Below are 18,177 nucleotides of genomic sequence, written 5' to 3'. Positions count from 1 at the left end.
TCAGTAAATTACTTTACGGATAAAGTGTATCAAAGTTTGACAGCATGCATAAACGACCCCTGAGTTACTGATGCTCAAACAAAAAATGTTTTAATACCATCCACAGTCTCCCTTTACTTCTAACTCAGCACAGTATTTTGACAATTATATATTTATATCTATCCCCAGCCCTGGCCTGTGCTCCGCAGCCCAGGTTCATCCTTTCTGGATCTCTCAGCCTCCAGTTACTTTTTCAAATAACTTGAGCTTCTCTAGTTTTTCTATAGGCTAACTGACGTACCAGCACTGATGTAATCATGTACCCACTGCAGGACATTATGTTAGAAATCACTGACTTACTGTATGTTATTGGATAAAGTATTACAGTAGTCAGAAGTGGTTCCTAATGGTTTCTTGAGACCCCTTTTCACATGCTGCATGTCTATTAGTTGAAGAGATAGTTCCTAAAAGCCTGAAGACGTTACATTATCTAGTATTTCACATTAAGAAAGGGAGCAGCTAACAGAAAAGACGTAATTTGTAAAGCAAAGTTTCTTAGCTTGGTTCTGTTACTGCATGTAGTGACAGTCCTTAGAGCTGCACTTCCTGGGGAATGACTGTATGACTCTATTAGCGGACTGTTGCCAATCTGTCGGTCGGAGAACCCCAGCACAAACAATGCCAAGATGAGTCACCCTGCATCCCTCATGCTTTTGGCAACATCACAAAATTGACATGCTGTCAGAAAAAGTCAATGCCTGTGAAAAATCCTCGGACTCTTCTGAATCACAGCTGATACATTTTATTCTAAGATTGAAAATAACAAAGAAAATAGTTAAAGAAAGTAAATGTCTAGAATTAACCTCAAATGAAACTATAATAATGCAGTGATGTAAGTCTTCTGTTAGGTTTAGTTTTACTGGCCAACCTTAAAACTAAATGTAACAGCAGACTTACAGTGCATCCAGAAAGTATTCCCAGCACTTAAGTTTTTCCACATTTATGTCATAGCCCTATGTCAATGTGAATTATATTAATTATTTTCCTCAAAGTTCTACAAACAATACGCCATAATGACATTGTGAAATAAGTTTGTATAAAATCTTCGCAAATTTATTAAAAATCAAAAATGAAAAAGATCACATATACATAAATATTCACCGCCTTGCTTATTACTTTCTTGAAGCACCTTTAACACCAATTACAGCCTCAATTTCTTCTGAGTATGACGCTACAAGCTTGGCACACCTATTTTTGGGCAGTTTCTCTCATTCTTCTTTGCAGTGCCACCGTAGCCACTCATTTGTTATCTTAGCTGTGTTCTTATGGTAGTTGTCCTGTTGAATAATGAACCATCTCCCCAGTCTGAGGCCCAGAGCACTCTGGAACAGGTTTTCATCAAGGATGTCTCATTACAATGCTGCATCCTTCTTTCCCTCAACTCCTGACCAGTTCCTTCTGCTGAAAAAGCAGCAAGTGCTGCCACCACCATGCCTTACTGTAGGGATGGTATTAGCCAGGTGGTGAGCGGTTCCTGGTTTCCTCCAGTCATGACCCTTGGCATTCAGGCCAAAGAATTTAATCTTTGTTTCACAGGCTAGAGAATTTTGTTTCTCATGGTCTGAGAGTCCTTCAAGCGGGCTGTCACGTGCCTTTTACTGAGGAGTGGTTTCCGTCGGGCCTACTGGGAAAACAAATAACTGTAAAAGAAATTCCTTTTGAAATACTGCATAGGTGGTGCCAAGTGAAATGTATTTGTCAAAAATATGCATAATGTGTGGATACTCCAAGCAGTATTTCTTTTGTGGAAATTATACAACACTAATACAACATAAATATTCAAATCCATTTTACATCCTAGAATTGGAATCAGTTTATTATTGGTCACATACTGTACACTATGTCCATATTGTCCATACAATAATAATGTACGGACAACAACAAAATGGGATGAAGTAAACTTACAGTTATTGTGATGCAGTAGAACAGTTAACTCTATTTCTGGCTTTCTTGCTTTCAGAGGAAGACAGCTTTGAGAGGCCACTCAGCCTGCCCACATAAGCTGGTGGGAGGTCTCCTCGTGCGCTGCCGAATATAGAGACGTGATGATGGCAGGCTGCACTGTCATCATCCATTATGTTCACCAGGTCGAGAAATAATGCCAAAAAAACAAATGTTATTTCTGGTCTTCAGGCTTAGTTTGTTTGATTTGGAAATTATGTGCCAAGGTGCCAAATAAAAGGTAATTAGAATTATTTAGAAAGACCATTAAACGCTAAGTGAATAAATGACAAGGTGTCAAAAGTGAGCTAATTGGTTAAATAATGCTGGGCATATGTGTTCTTTCACTAGTTAGTTAGTTTTCTCGCACTAAAGAGCTCCTACTGTATAGGGGCAGAGTTGAATACAGATCATTTCACTGCAGATCATCAGTTACAGTAAAATAAAAATAACTATATGCAGAAATAAGGGCTTTCTGACTTGCAGAGGATCATAACATTGGATGAATACAAAATCCATTCCCAGGTCTATAGTATATGTACAATTATGTCAATTGTCTAATATATGCGTTTGTACAGCACATGCATAAATATGTGTAGATTTATGAATGTGTAAAATACTTGTGTATTATGTGCGCTACTGTCATTTTAAGCTTAAACATAGAGTTATATAAAAACAATAGGAGAAAGAATGAATGAATGAAATTTGAAGGAAAGAAAGCTGGAGTATCAAGATCAGAACCAGAAGAGGAAAAAGCCTCAGCTAATATTACTGGAGATTTTGCTGATAATACAGAACGGGAGAAGAAAACCCAATGATGACACAGTCACTACTATACCCAATATTTATCACACTGGTCACTTAAAGATTGTCATTTGTCTTGGGCTTAGGCAAGAGCAGTACATATTTTCAACTCCAGGACTAAAGAGACAAAGTCAGCTGTCAGACTGAAGGAGTTAGGTTTTGAGCAGGACCGCTGGTGTCTGCTTAAACCTTGTTCAATATACAATTCAAAATACAAAGTGCTAGAGAATAATCATAATCCCAAATCAAATACAGAAGAGGTCATCTCTCTAGTTTCTGTCTAAGTCATCTTTCAAACACACACTCAACACATTTTCAACACAACACACCCAAACCCCTCTTCATGCCCAATCGATAAGCCTTCTAAACTTAAATTGGACACTATTCTCACATAGCCTACTTTCAGGTCTGACATCTGATAATCACTTTTACAATCAGGTCTTAAATGGAGCAGGGACTCTAGTTAATTGGTAGTTAATGCAAATTTAACGAATGCATCCTTTTGCAGGGAGGTAAGGCATTTCAAGTCAAATGTTGAAAGATTGCACAAAATCATAGTGCTTCTTCTGTCACTGTATACTGTGCAGATATGAGACCTTTTAGTAGAGCTGGTAGAAAGTCTAGTCTTAATAAACAGTTGCAACAATCATATTAAGTCAAATATATGTCTAATTTAGAAATAATGAGTCAGAATCTACCAGTATTCTTCATTTGCTTCGCTTTATTCTTAATTTGCTTAAAAAGACTATGCTCATATGAAATATTTATATTCATTATTATTTTTTAAATAAAACTAATGTTGTTGACTTGACCTTACAAATTTCTTAGTATAGACAATCACCAAAATATTTTGTGCTCATTATTATATCACAAACTCACTTTTCTTTGACATTGTGAAGAGACCTGCTGAGACCTGCTTTAATGAGTCAGCCCATATTTCTAAATTTCTTTAGAAATTATGTTACAATCATCTTTTCTTTTCGGCTGCTCCCTTTCAGGGGTCGCCACAGCGAATCATGTACCTCCATCTAACTCTATCCTCTGCATCCTCTTCACTCACACCAACTAACTTCATGTCCTCCCTCACTACATCCATAAATCTCCTCTTTGGTCTTCCTCTAGACCTCCTGCCTGGCAGTTCCAACCTCAGCATCCTTCTACCTATATATTCACAGTTTCTCCTCTGAACATGTCCAAACCACCTCAATCTGGCTTCTCTGACTTTATCTCCAAAACATCTAACATGAGCTGTCCCTCTGATGTCCTCATTCCTGATCCTGTCCATCCTCGTCACTCCCAAAGAGAACCTCAACATCTTAAGCTCTGCTACCTCCAGCTCTGCCTCCTGTCTGTTCTTCAGTGCCACTGTCTCTAAGCCGAACAACATCGCTGGTCTCACCACCGTCTTGAACATCTTTCCTTTCATTCTCGCTGATACTCTTTTATCACACAACACACCTGACACTTTTCTCCACCCGTTCCAACCTGCCTGCACTCGCCTCTTCACCTCTTTTCCACACTCACCGTTGCTCTGAACCGTTGACCCTAAGTACTTAAAGTCCTTCACCTTCTTCACCTCTGCTCTCTGTAACCTCACCGTTCCACCTGGGTCCCTCTCATTGACACACATGTATTCTGTCTTGCTGCGGCTAAGCTTCAGAAGAAATTATGTTACAATACTCTGAAATATACTATAGCAACCTTGTTTCTTAAAGTAACATTTTTTTGTACAGTTTTTTGTTGCAACTGTGCCACAGGAAGGTAGAGCAGTTGTCTACCATTCTCGCAGTTGTTGGTTCAATCCCCAACTCCTTCGGTCACATGTCAAAGTGTCCTTGAGCAATACACTGAACCTCAACTCTTAGCTGCTCCCTGTGAGTGTTGGCCAGCTGCATAGCAGCTCCCGCATTGGTGTGTGAGTGTGAATGGGTGAATAAGATGCAGTGTAAAGTGCTTTAAGTGCCAATAGGTAGAAAAGTGCTATATACTGTAAGTGCAGACCATTTGTTGCACAGAAATCACATTTTTAGGACACAGAATTAGTAATGTTATTGTATTATAGGATCCTTTGATATGTATACAATGACTTCTCATATTTTGGAAAGAGGGTGGCTCGGCTATAATTGGTTTAACCACAATTTGTCAAAATTAAGCAGACAGCAGGCATCCATTTACAGACCCACTGAAGAAAACTTGTGCACACGTCAGTGTGTGAGCAATTAAATCACAGAGAGATAAGCCCTTAGATTTAAGCAAACAATGTAGACTGAAAGCACACAGTGATTGCTTTGTTTAAATTTAAACTCAATGTCATAAAAACTGTAAATCTGTTCCATTACTTACCAACTTGATTGTTCTGTATAGTAACAGAAATAAGATTATAGGTGATGCATGGTGACAAATGTCCACCTGTCCAACATTTTATTCTAACAGCCTATTTTTGAAGGTTTTCCAGGATTACAGCATGTGAGTGTGTGTGTGTGTGTGTGTGTAGACGAGTGAGTCACAGTCACATGCTCCAGCCTTCCTCTAACTCAGTTATAAAGAGAATGAACAGTATTGTAGCAAAGAGAACATTAACAGTGAGAGGTGCATTGAAGTGCACTTGTAGTGTACCTGCTGATCCAGTGTGAGCTGCAAATAATATGAATGAGGCATCGTGAACTACTAAACTATTGTGTTCTAAAGAGAACATGACCTTTTTTCTAGAATCACCCCGTGTTTAGTTTGAACATGGAGTCCGTCAAAGAGGTGGCTAGAGTGCACAAGTCAATGAAAAGGCAAAAGTGGATGCAAGTAGAGAGGCATTTCATGGATTGGTAGAGCGGTCATCCACCAATCTCACACAATCGATCACAATGTCAAAGTGTCCTTGAGCAAGAAGCTGAACCACCAACTTAGTTGTTCAATCCATATATTGAGCTTCATGAAAGAACATTTTCTTATTCAGCAAAACCCCTTAAATTTAATGAATAAATGAAAAAAAATTACTGGGCATTTGTTCATAGGAACAAATATAACCTATGCACACTACAGATCATGCTTATGTTCATTTCAGTGCAAAAAAATTGTTAGTGCATTCTATATAGTGTTATAATATTTAGGTTTTAACATTATAATAAGCCTTGTGGTCTCTTAAATTTTGCTGTCTCTAAATGATCCTTTGGTGCCTGTTTGAACAAAATCTCATAGGACAAAAAAAAAAAAAATGCAAAATGCTCAGTTTTTCTGTTTTCGTTACTAAACTTTGTGCTTTTTCAGCACTAGTGGCTGTGACACACTATTTGATTAAAAACTAAATCTGCCAGTTTGGTTTACCTAATTTTGGTATTAAAGTAAATTCAGCAAACAAAAGACAGACTACACACACGAATTTCATTCTTAGGATTCAACAGGATTCAAGACACTGAACCCCAACTTAGTTGCTCCCGGTGAGTGTTGGCCAGCTGCATAGCAGCTCCCCCATCAGTGTATGAGTGTGTGTGATTGTGAGTGTGAATGGGTAAATAAGAAGCAGTGTAAAGCGCTTTAATTGCCAATAGGAAGAAAAGTCCTATATAAGTGCAGAACATTTACATAGTTAATGACATACATGGGTGACAATTGTGGGGTGAGAGGAGAGGAGAAGGAAAGGAGCTCAGTGCATTGGGATGGGTCCCCCAACAGTCTAAGCCTATAGCAGCATGACTATAACTAAGTATAAACTTTATCAAAGAGGAAGGTTTTAAGCCTAGACTTAAAAGTAGAATCTGAACTGGGAGCTAGTTCCAAGGAGAGGAGCGTGATAGCTAAAGGCTTTTCCTCCCATTCTACCTTTGGAATCATGAGTAGGCCTGCATTCTACTGTGATGTTTGATACTAAGAGGTCTTTTAGAATGACCATTTAGAGCTTTATATGTAAGAAGCAGTGTTTTAAATTCTATAGATGCTAGATTTAATGGGGAGCTAATGAAGAAGAAATAGGATCTCTCTTGCTAATTCCAGTCAGCACTCTTGCTGTAGCATTTTGGATTAATTGCAGGCTTTGTTTAATGTAAAGGTCAAATGTGTGATAAAAGAGTATCAGCGAGAATGAAAGGAAAGGTGTTCAAGACGGTGGTGAGACCAGCAATGTTGTTCGGCTTAGAGACAGTGGCACTGAAGAAAAGACAGGAGGCAGAGCTGGAGGTAGCAGAGCTTAAGATGTTGAGGTTCTCTTTGGGAGTGACGAGGATGGACAGGATCAGGAATGAGTACATCAGAGGGACAGCTCATGTTAGATGTTTTGGAGATAAAATCAGAGAGGCCAGATTGAGGTGGTTTGGACATGTTCAGAGGAGAAACTGTGAATATATCGGTAGAAGGATGCTGAGGTTGGAGCTGCCAGGCAGGACGTCTAGAGGAAGACCAAAGAGGAGATTTATGGATGGAGTGAGGGAGGACATGAAGTTAGTTGGTGTGAGTGAAGAGGATGCAGAGGATAGAGTTAGATGGAGGCACATGATTCGCTGTGGCGACCCCTGAAAGGGAGCAGCCGAAAGGAAAAGAAGAAGAAGAAGTTTAATGTAAAGGTCAAATCCAGGTCACAAATCACTCTGAGGTTCCTTGGATAGTACTGGAGGACAAAGCGCTGCCATCTATACTAATGATATGGTAAGACAACATATTTCTGAGATTTTCAGGCCCAAGTACTATGACTTCAGTTTTGTCTGAGTTTAGAAGTAAGAAATTGTGGGACATCCAGGCCTTTATGTCTTGTAGACATCCTTGAAGATTGATTAATTGATTTTTTTAATCTGGTTCCATAGATAGATATAGCTGGGTATCATCAGCACAGCAATGGGAATTTATCTAGTGTTTTCTAATGATGATGCCAAAAGGACACATATATAAAGTAAAACGTATTGGAACTTGTGGAACCTTTGTGTGCAAGGATTCATCATTAACATGAACAAATTGAAATCTATCAGATAGAACCTAGTGCAGTTAAATGGTAAATGGTAAATGGTCTGCACTTATATAGCGCTTTCCTTTAATCCCAATTTCATGTTCCAGTTGCTGTAATAAAATGTTGTAAGTAGTGGTTTAATTACAGCTACCTTATAGGCCCGTGGTACATAGCCTGTTTCTAAAGATAGATTGACGATATCTAATACTAACGTGTCTATTAAGGGTAAAGCTTCCTTAAGCAGTTTAGTTGGAATAGGGTCTAGCAGACATATTGTTAATTTAATAATAAGTTATCTCAGCAAGGTATATGGGTAAAAAGCAGTCTAAGAGGGATACGGGCCTCATTGATGATTCTAGCACTGTTGTACATGAGGATCTATCTGTAATATTTGGGGGGAGGATCTGATGAATTCTTTCCCTAATTTCTTTTCGTAAAGAATATCATGAAATCATTGCTGCTCAGAGTTAAGTGAATACTAGGCTCAACAGAGCTATGGCCCTTAGTCAGCCTGGCTACAATTGTGAAAAGAAACCGGGTGTTGTTTTTGTTTTCCTCTATTAATGATGAATAATATGCTGTTCTGAGGTTTTTGGTACATTATTAAACAGTTTTTCCAGGCCAAGTGTGAATCTTCAAAATTAGTGGAATGCCACTTCCTTTCTAACTTGTGTGTTGCCTGTTTTAATTTGCGAGTTTGTGAACTATACCACAGATATAGCCTCTTCTGATTTACTGCCTTCTTTTTTAGAGGGGCAACAGTGTCAAGTACTTTACTTAGCAAGGCATCTACATGAACATTGCCTTGGTTAGCACAGGGCTGCCATGTGTTTGACCCAGTGTGATGGAGGAGGTGACTTGGCAGCTGCACAGACCATATTCCCCGTGCTCTTCCTTTTTCTGTCACCCAAATCAGAACAATTATTTACAGCTTTACACTGCAGCTAGTTACATCTTTAATACAAACCTGGGTGGTATTCAAACCCGCAGCCTTCTGCATCCCAACCCAATGCTCTACCACTGAACCACCAGCCCCCCTCTCTGGCTTATTTATTGACGTGAGAAGTAAAACAATACATCTAATAAATCAATAAATCTGTTGTCAGAGCAAGCTTGTTTCTCCAAGGCCCCCTGAAAATTTACAGATTTGAGATCTCGATTATCTTGACTGTTTAAACTCTTAATATTCAGGAATTGTGGCACATGTCAATATAAGCAAAAAAGTCATTATTTGCAACTTAATCAATATGTACTAACATTGCATTGTCACAACCCATTTGCTTTGACAAGCCTAGAACTCAATCAGTGCATTTACATCGAGATAAGTAACAAGGTTACAGTCGGCTTTCCCTCCAAAGCTGATATCTTACGTGTCATGAAAAAAGGGAAGCTAGTTTCTGAGACTGGGGTAGAGGAATTAAGGAAACCTAAATCCCCCAGGTAGATTTCTCCTGGAGATAATTCATGTTGTAATTAAGATGGGAAGCTTGTGGTTTTTCTGCAGTGAAGTTGAAGTTGGATAATAATGATGATGATGATTGGACTGGATATGGCATTTAATTTGCGTCATAGCTAATGGGCTACTTTCATGTGTTGTTTAATATTAATGAATTTAAACTTAGATCAGCAATTACAGATCACTCTCTGTAGTGGAAGTTGATTATACAACCCCAATTCAAATAAAGTTGGGACGATGTGTTAAATGTAAATAAAAACAGATGGAAATCTCATTAACCCATATTTTATTCACAATAGAACATAAACAACAGATTAGATATTGAAACTGAAACACTGAAACATTGAAACATTTACTGAAACATTTTACCATTTCATGGAAAATATTAGCTCATTTTGAATTTGATGGCAGCATAACATCTCAAAAAAACTGGAACAGGAGCAACAAAAGGCTTTATTAACACTTAATTAGGTCAATTGGCAACAGGTCAGTAACATGACTGGGTATAAAAGGAGCATTTCAGAGAGGCAACACCTCTCGAATGTAAAGATGAGCAGATTCCGGTGCATTTGGACCATCATAAAAGAAAAAAAAAAAAAATCCAGAAACAAAGGCCCTAGACTATTGAGCAGCTAGAATGGGACACCATTCCGCTCATAAAACTCCAGTAACTGGTCTCCTCACTTCCCAGACCTTTACAGAAAGTTAAAAGAGGGAATGCTAGACAACGGTAAACATTGCCCTGATCCCTGATGTGTTGATGCCATCAAACTCAAAGTTTGTACTTTTTTTTTTACATTAAATTCTAAAATTTCAAAGTTTCAACATCTGATATGTTGTTTATATTCTATTGAGATTTGCAAATCATTGCATTCAGCTATTATTTATGTTTTAAACCGTCTCTACTTTTTAAAAAAAAATGGTGCTGTAATTAAACAGTATCACAGTAGTATAAGTTAAATAAATTACAGTTTTTATCTTTGATTATTGCTTACTTAAAATCTACTCCATTGGAAAACATTGGACTAACAAAAGTAAAATTCAAATAATTTACTGAAATTTTAAAATGTAAACAAATGCTATTAGTAGATATTATTTCATGCCCATCTCAGTTTTTACAGCATATTAGCAGCAGCGTGCACTTTTGCTGTTGCACTCTGAGTCTAAAGTAGAATTTCCACTGTCTTGAAGTGCAGGATGTAGCTGGTCCAGACTGGACTGTACTGACAGAATTTCTTCTACCAATCTCCTGAAACAGAAAAAATATATAAATAAAAAAATGTAATATATAAAATTTATACAGTGATCAGGCGTGACCACCTGTGCAATTTCATGCAATCCAAAACAGTTGCTCTATCATTGTATTCTACTTTTGCAAGGTTATATTTTCTCAGTTTTTAAAGTCACTGTCAGAAAGGTGATAATTCTACTATGTGTTTGTTATTGAGGTCAAAGTGGCTAGTGGAGTTGTACTGGAGTGCATTATAAGGAGAAGTGGTTTTAATATTTTGGCCAGACATCCTTTCTCACAACACATTCTTATGCCACAACATCAGATTATTATTGGACACTGCAGAAGAGCCACTATTTGACGTCACGGGAACAACTTTATACACACACAAAAACTGCATCATTGAAGCATACAGCATCTCGCACTAAAATTACACATTAATCTTCTTTGGTAAAGTCCTTTGGCTTGTCGTACCATCAACCTCCCTACCTTCCTTTTTCACTATAGTCATTGCTTTAGGTGTCAAATATTGGAGAGTCACTGAAATAAACGGGTACCCTAAGCATCAGCATATAATGTAGAAGGAACTGGCCAAAGCAGCAATTTTTTAGCCCTTGGGAATGAGAACAGGCTGTTTCTCAAGGACTCATAATTTGATTCGGGTCCTGATAGCTCCTGTATTTTTACTTATTTTACACGTACTTTTGCACAGTTTTTGCTAGGAACGACAATTCCCAGTATTTATCTTTAACCAGTCCTACAGTACTTAAACACTGAGCTCTGGTATATGGAAGAAAAAAGGAAAAGGAGCATAAACAACACCTGAGATGGCCAGAGAGTTACTCACAGTAGCAGAGGAGATCTATTTACAATGAGGCCACCTTGGCAGAATTATCAGCTGAAATTATATATAAATACTACTCTGCATAGAGAGTTGAGAAATATAAATTTTTCAGGCTTCCACTATGAAGAGAAAAGATCGGAATCATCCACCAAGATTGTACCCCGGCAATAACCAAGCAGGTAGATATGGCAAACAAGGCACACTCACACTCACAACAGGAGTACAATGAAGACTTGAAAACATAAGAAATGAAACATATAATGTATAAATGCATAGATCTTGAGAGTGATAGTAGGCAACAAGAAGCATCCTGTCTCAAAGTGATGCCGAAAGTAACTGCCCCAGTAACTCCCTAAAGAGCCTGCAATTAATCCAAAATGCTGCAGCAAGAGTGCTGACCGGAACTAGCAAGAGAGATCATATTTCACCTTCACTAGCTTCTCTCCATTGGCTTCCCATTAAATTTAGAATAGCATTTAAAACCCTGCTTCTTACATATAAAGCTCTGAATGGTCAGGCTCCATCATATATAGAAGACCTCATAGCACCATATCATCCCAGTAGACCACTTCGATCTCAGAATGCAGGCCTACTTGTGGTTCCCAGAATTTCCAAAAGTAGGATGGGAGGTAGAGCCTTTAGCTATCAAGCTCCTCTGTGGAACCAGCTCCCAGTTCAGATTCGGGAAGCAGACACCCTCTCTACTTTTAAGTCTAGGCTTGAAACCTTCCTCTTTAATAAAGCATATAGTTAGTTATAGTTATGCTGCCATAGGCTTAGACTGCTGGGGGACCCACCCCCCAATGCACTGAGCTCCTCTCCACTGTTGCCTATGGCTTGCTCCAGGGGGAATTGTTGGGTTCTCTCTATACATCTTTATAATCTTGACTTTATTCTGTAAAGTGCCCTGAGATGACTTTGTTGTGAATTGGTGCTATATAAATAAAGTTGAATTGAATTGAAATTGAATTGAACAGAACTTGATGCATCCAGGAGCAAATAGACCATGTTGCATCTGTGGTGGAGCTTTTTCCAGAGAGTCTGGAGAGATTCAAGGATCAGAGAATATTTTTGTTACCAAGATATCTCTATGTCAGGCTGAAAATGTTTTTCTTTTTTTCTGCTGGTTTTGGTCAGCCAAACCATGACAACACACAATGATACTTATATGATTAATAACTTACAGTGTTCTTTACATAACACTAGTAATTTCTTTTCAATATGGATATTTTTTTTGCTGCTAAAGACTGCAGCTATAATTGGCTGAGGGTGCTACCAGGAGGGCTGAATGACTATAATGTCATCACAAATGAACACATGTGCCTGATAGTAGGCAATGGGCTAATGGTAAATAATGACAGAGCTCCTTCAGGAACTAAAACTAAATAACAAATTTCATGACCTTGAAGACTGATACTCACCGTACTAGCTGGGATCAGTGGGTGAGGGAGGAGATGCAGAATCTCGAACTTGACTAATGAAGATTCATTTTGTGTGGCTCTTCTGATAAATAAAATAAATGTGGAATTCCTTTACTAATTTCATCAGAAGATTTAACCCCTATGTAATACATATTTTCTTTACCTGCAACCCATCACGAAGAAATGAGCCAAGGGCCTTTATATGCAACTGCCTGTTGTACTGCCTATATTTTTTCTTACATGATTATGTTCTGTTAAATTCGTAAATCCTTTATGCTCTGTTTTGCTTGAGCCTGTATTGTTTTATGATTTATAACTGTATGTTGTCAAAAAGTCAATTTATTAAAGAGAGAGTTTGCACACTTTCTAGGATGAATGATTAGTAGAATTGATGTTGTTTCTGGAGACAAAGAAGTGTCATGAGGCAAAATATTCTCATTCTCAGTCTACACAGAAGAAATAAAAAACAAGAAACTGAATGTAACAGAGACCCAAACCTTTTTAAAAATAAGGATGCAAGTAACCCAACAGAGGACACACAGAAAGAGCTGAGAAAAATGACACCGAAAATTAAGAAATATTGATAAAACAATAATTTTTGTCATTAAGGATGCAGAAGGAATGCGCACACTCACCTGATGAAACAAAGACAATGTTTCAAAGTGCCTAGACTTAAGTCTATGACTAAGTCTAAGACTTAGCGGGTGGTGGAGTTATACTGGTGTGAATTATGAACTCAATAATAAAGACATGGTACAATTATCACCTCTTGCACGTTAAAAAGAAAAAAAGAGAAATTGCTTTAGGCAAACAACAACAAGGTTAGGGTTAGTTAAATATCATGATGTGAGTTAAAAGACACACAACAATGCCTAAAGATAGCAAATGGGACAGATGGTGTATCGTCTAGAACGTCTGTGTTTTGTCACTCTCCCATCTACCCCATTTCATGAATTCTCCACCTGGTTTTTGATGCTCATGTTACCTCATTGCCTCTCCAATGTTCTTGTTTTCTTTGACTGAAATCTCCATCCATGTAATGAAGCCATTGGCCTTACTGAACCTGTCAATGCTGTCTGCTGACACGACCCGCTGAGAGAGGTCACACTGCAAACAGGAAGACAGGAAGTAATTGTTATTCTTTCCTCGTTAAGTTACAAGCTGCTTTGCCCTTTTCACATTAATGATTTTTTATGTTTTTCCTGCTAAACTAAATTAGCTTTCTCTGGCATAACAATTTGTTATTATCTTGAAATAATTTGCATGTCTTGAAAAGTTATGCTAAATATCTGTAGCTGCAACATCTATGGTTTGAAATTCACTGGGAAACCTTTATTGTACTGAATGCCCATCTGTCTTCACTCTGGGCATACAAAAGCCCCAAAATCATATATACTTATAACCTTAGCTTTAGGTGATGGTTCTTTTCAATGGACTCTGAAAATGTCTTAAAATGTTGAGAAGCTGAAGTTGCATGCAGCCATACAAACTAACAGCTCATTGTATTTTATAAATACTGAGCCAGAAGGTTTTCATTGCTGCATGTATCATTCATCAGTTTAATGCACCGAATCACCTTGTTGGCCAGTAGGACACAGGGGATGGTGTTTCCGTTGGACAGCATGGCCTTGTTGTCCAGGTCCTGTTTCCACTGGCGACAGCTGAGGAAGCTGGATGAACTGGTGACATCAAACATCACAACGCAACCCAATGCACCTTTATAATAGATCCTGGTCATGGATATGAAACGTTCCTGGCCTGAAGGGAGGAAACTTGTTTCATCCATCTATATACATTTCCATCTAATTATGTATTTCTTTCTGCTGAAAATTTTTGTGTACCTGCAACATCCCACAACTGCAGTCTGACTTTTTTATTGTCTGACCAGTGCAGGAGTTTCACAGAAAAGTCCACTAAACAAATAGAGGAAATACAGTCAGTTGGCAAAAGAAAAAGAGATAAGAGGAAGTGAGAAGTGAAAGAAATGCAACAAAGCTAAACCAGAAATCTATTTTTGTTAGAATATGAAAATGTGAAAAGAAGTAAAAATTTCCCCATATATTCTTGACTTTCACTCCTCTCTAAGTTTCAGCTCACCATGGTAAACAGAGCTGACAGGTTACCACAGGTTAGTCGTATAGACCACTGAGAACTGTATTGCTGTTGTAAATCTTTACTAGAGCACCAAACCTGTACTCCAGTAATCTGTGCCTCTAAACTGTTCAGAGCCAGAGAGCCTTTTGCAGTCCCACCACACACCCTGTATACATGTGCATTCACCTGTACACTCCCATAAACAATACACACAAAGCTAGTTATCAGGCAGAATGAACAGGGAAGTTTATAAATTATAGAAATTGTCACCATTAACAGGAAATTTGGCCAAATATGAATAATATATATTATATTAAATATCGATTTCTTTATACATAAATATCTAAATCCTTGACTATGTTATATCATCTTATTATCCATTTTAGCTTAGTATATTAGCATGCTAACATTAAATTTAGCTAAAGTGTGCACAGCTGACTTCTACATCCCAGCCTGATGCTCTTACCTATTGAACGAGCCTAAAAACATTTATTAGCCAATACGCCCTGCTGCCATTGCTGTTCAATGAGTCCGACCTTACAGGAGTAATAAAATGTTTGTAAAAAGTCAGTTTTAGTTTATGGTATTTTAAGTAGGAGTCATTGGGCTATCCATTCACAATTTGTTGCTTTTGGGTTGTTGATAATAAAAACAGAAAAACAAAGGCTCAGTTAGAGGCATATATATTACTCAAGTTTCTATTTAGACAAACATTAAAAATCGGAACTTTAACCTACGTAAATCTAGCCTTAAATCATTCTTTATTAAAAATTTTAAATCATTTACATTAGGACCAAAAGGAAGTTGAGTGCCAAAAAGTTGTATGCTCCACCCAGCACACACACCTACACACACAGACACAGGCGCACACACACACAGGCACGTCCATCAAACATGATTAGGATCCTGTTAAGTCACATTTTTCCACAGATCACTAAGGAAAAGCAGCAATACCTCCCACTGTCATCTTGTATGTCTTGTTGAACTGTCCGTTAACATAACGATGCACAAAAGAGGATTTCCCAACATTGCCATCACCAATGATCAGGATTTTCATCAGCTGCTCGTTCATCAGTGCCTTCCTTCAGACAAGAGCGTGAGAATTTCCGACACGAAAAAGTATGAGTGGTTGAAAGTTCAAACCCCAGTCAAGAAATATGCTTTATGAGCAGATCCTTTACTTGAAACTGGACAAATTCTCAGCCATAACCCTCCTGCAGTTACCTTACTTCAACCCTTTTCCTGAATATCTTAAAAGCTTTTCAGACTGTAGATTTTAACCAAACCTATTCAATTTATCATCATGTATTTATGTAATACAACTCCATGCCTCCAAGCCCTAAATAATTCTTAAAACACCATTCTTTCGCTAAACTGTGCAAAATCTAAACCTAAAACATGTTTCCCTAATCGTAATTCAAACAAGGCTGCCTGTCCTGCTCTCCGTGTCGCACATTGCATTTGGTTTCTGGAAGGAAGTTGCCTTAGGTCATAAATAGTTCAGAGACATAAACCACGCCTTCACACAACAGGAAACTGTTATTGATTTTAAGCCCACTTTGGTTAATCTTCCTCTTTCTTCCACACTACTGATCTTCACAGTTTAAAATAGTTATCAGACACGTTTACATTTGCAACAGGAACTGCAGTTACTTAGTAAAATCAGAGTGATGCAGATGTAATTCAATTCAACTTTATTTATATAGTGCCAATTCACAACAAAGTCATCTCAAGGCACTTTACAGAATAAAGTCAAGACTATAAAGATGTATAGAGAGAATCCAACAATTCCCCCTTGAGCAAGCCCTAGACAACAGTGGAGAGAAAAAACTCCTTTTAACAGAAGAAACCTCCAGCAGAACCAGGCTCAGGGTGGGCGGCCATCTGCCTTGATCGGTTGGGGTGAGTGGAAAGTGAAGAGAGAAAAGAAAAAGAGCAACAAAACCAACAACAAAAGATCGGGCAGATTGGTAGGACCAGTAGCTGCACACTGGAAAACACACAGCTCCAAAGCTGGGGACACCTGCAGAAAGAGACAGAGAGAGGGAGAAAGAGAACTACGGGGGAAAACACACAGAATTAATGTCATACAGTGGTGACAATTGTGGGGTGAGAGAGCTAAATCTAGCTATTTTAGATTTAATGGTGGAAGGTGTAATATGATCTCTCTTGCTAATTCCAGTCAGCACTCTTGCTGCAGCATTTTGGATTAATTGCAGGCTCTTTAGGGGGTTACTGGGGCATCCTGAAAGTAGGGAATTACAGTAGTCCAACCTAGAGGTAACAAATGCATGGACCAGTTTTTCGGCATAGCTTTGAGACAGGATGCTCCTAATTTTGGCAATGTTCCGTAAGTGGAAGAAGGCTGTTCTAGAGATTTGTTTTATATGTGAGGTAAAGGACAAATCCTGGTCAAAAATAACTCCAAGGTTCCTTGCAGTAGTACTGGTGGCCAGAGTTATGCCATCTAGAGTAATGATATGGTTGGACATCATATTTCTGGGATTTTGGGGCCCAAATACTATGACTTCAGTTTTGTCTGAGTTTAAAAGTAAAAAATTGTGGGACATCCAGGCCTTTATGTCTTGTAGACATGCTTGAAGCTTGATTAACTGATTTTTTTCGTCTTGTTCCATAGATAAATATAGTTGGGTATCATCAGCATAGCAGTTGAAATTTATGAAGTGTTTTCTAATAATGTTGCCTAAAGGAGACATATATAAAGTAAAAAGTATTGGTCCCAACACGGAGCCTTGTGGAACTCCATAGCTAACCTTTGTGTGCATGGAGGATTCATCATTAACATGGACAAATTGAAATCTATCAGATAGATTAGGTTTAAACCAACCTAGTGCAGTTCCTTTAATCCCCATTTCATGTCCGAAATAAAATGTTGTGATCAACGGTATCGAATGCAGCACTAAGATCTAACAGAACAAGTATAGAGACTAGTCCATTATCTGATGCCATAAGAAGTTTGTTGTAGCTCAGTCGAGTATGTTTTTATAATCAGCATTACATAAACAAGCCAAATGAATAAATAAATAATGAATTCATATCATGTTGACTTCAAGAAAAGGTTGAACAGCTGTATCCGAAACCATCTACTCACTGTATAGTGTCTTTGCCATTTTGTAGTAGTGTCTGAATGAGTGTGTAACTCTGTCCATTATATAGTGAACTTAAAGTATCCCACAATTCAACACTGAATTGGAGTGAATTAAAATTGGAATATATAGACTGTGTCCAAAATCACCCCTTACTCAATCAGTCCCTACTCCTTATATAATGTTCACTAACCAATTCACTGAAAAGGGAGCAGTGAATTTACATTTTGGACACTTAACTGTGCAACAACTTACGATGCGTCATTGTCACGTGATGGTAATTTTTTCTTCTCCACAATAGGGAGAACTGCAT

The 18,177-nt window shown here is 38.1% G+C and overlaps 1 protein-coding gene across 3 annotated transcripts; it reads right to left on the bottom strand.

Moving 5' to 3' along the window:
• Positions 1 to 9,021: 9,021 nt before the first annotated feature.
• On the bottom strand, positions 9,022 to 17,411 carry LOC137139192 (ras-related protein Rab-7L1-like). Of its 3 annotated transcripts, none has more exons than XM_067526118.1 (5): positions 15,712 to 17,411; positions 14,505 to 14,576; positions 14,240 to 14,421; positions 13,649 to 13,770; positions 9,022 to 10,416 (listed from the first exon to the last, which is right to left on the bottom strand). In XM_067526118.1, the coding sequence occupies exons 1-5, from the start codon at positions 15,827 to 15,829 to the stop codon at positions 10,293 to 10,295; spliced, it is 618 nt and encodes a 205-aa protein (XP_067382219.1). In that variant the 5' UTR covers positions 15,830 to 17,411; the 3' UTR covers positions 9,022 to 10,292. The 3 variants fall into 3 exon arrangements, with proteins under 3 accessions (XP_067382219.1, XP_067382217.1, XP_067382218.1); XM_067526116.1 differs by having other exon boundaries at positions 10,324 to 12,745; XM_067526117.1 differs by lacking the exon at positions 14,505 to 14,576 and having other exon boundaries at positions 10,324 to 12,745.
• Positions 17,412 to 18,177: the final 766 nt, after the last annotated feature.

Source organism: Channa argus, chromosome 13 (genome assembly GCF_033026475.1).
Source record: "Channa argus isolate prfri chromosome 13, Channa argus male v1.0, whole genome shotgun sequence".
Taxonomy (NCBI): domain Eukaryota; kingdom Metazoa; phylum Chordata; class Actinopteri; order Anabantiformes; family Channidae; genus Channa; species Channa argus.
Note: the sequence above shows the minus strand (reverse complement) of the source record. Positions and strands in the feature narration are given on the sequence as shown.

What these genes read in the sequence shown, in the direction of transcription:
- LOC137139192 (XM_067526116.1), bottom strand. Translation starts at nt 15,829, where the DNA reads ATGAACGAGCAGCTGATGAAAATCCTGATCATTGGTGATGGCAATGTT. An exon ending in GTGTCCTACTGGCCAACAAG is followed by an intron (nt 13,771 to 14,239) that starts GTGATTCGGTGC and finishes TCCTGTTTGCAG; the next exon opens with TGTGACCTCTCTCAGCGGGT. An exon ending in AACATTGGAGAGGCAATGAG is followed by an intron (nt 12,746 to 13,648) that starts GTAACATGAGCA and finishes TTTATTTATCAG; the next exon opens with AAGAGCCACACAAAATGAAT.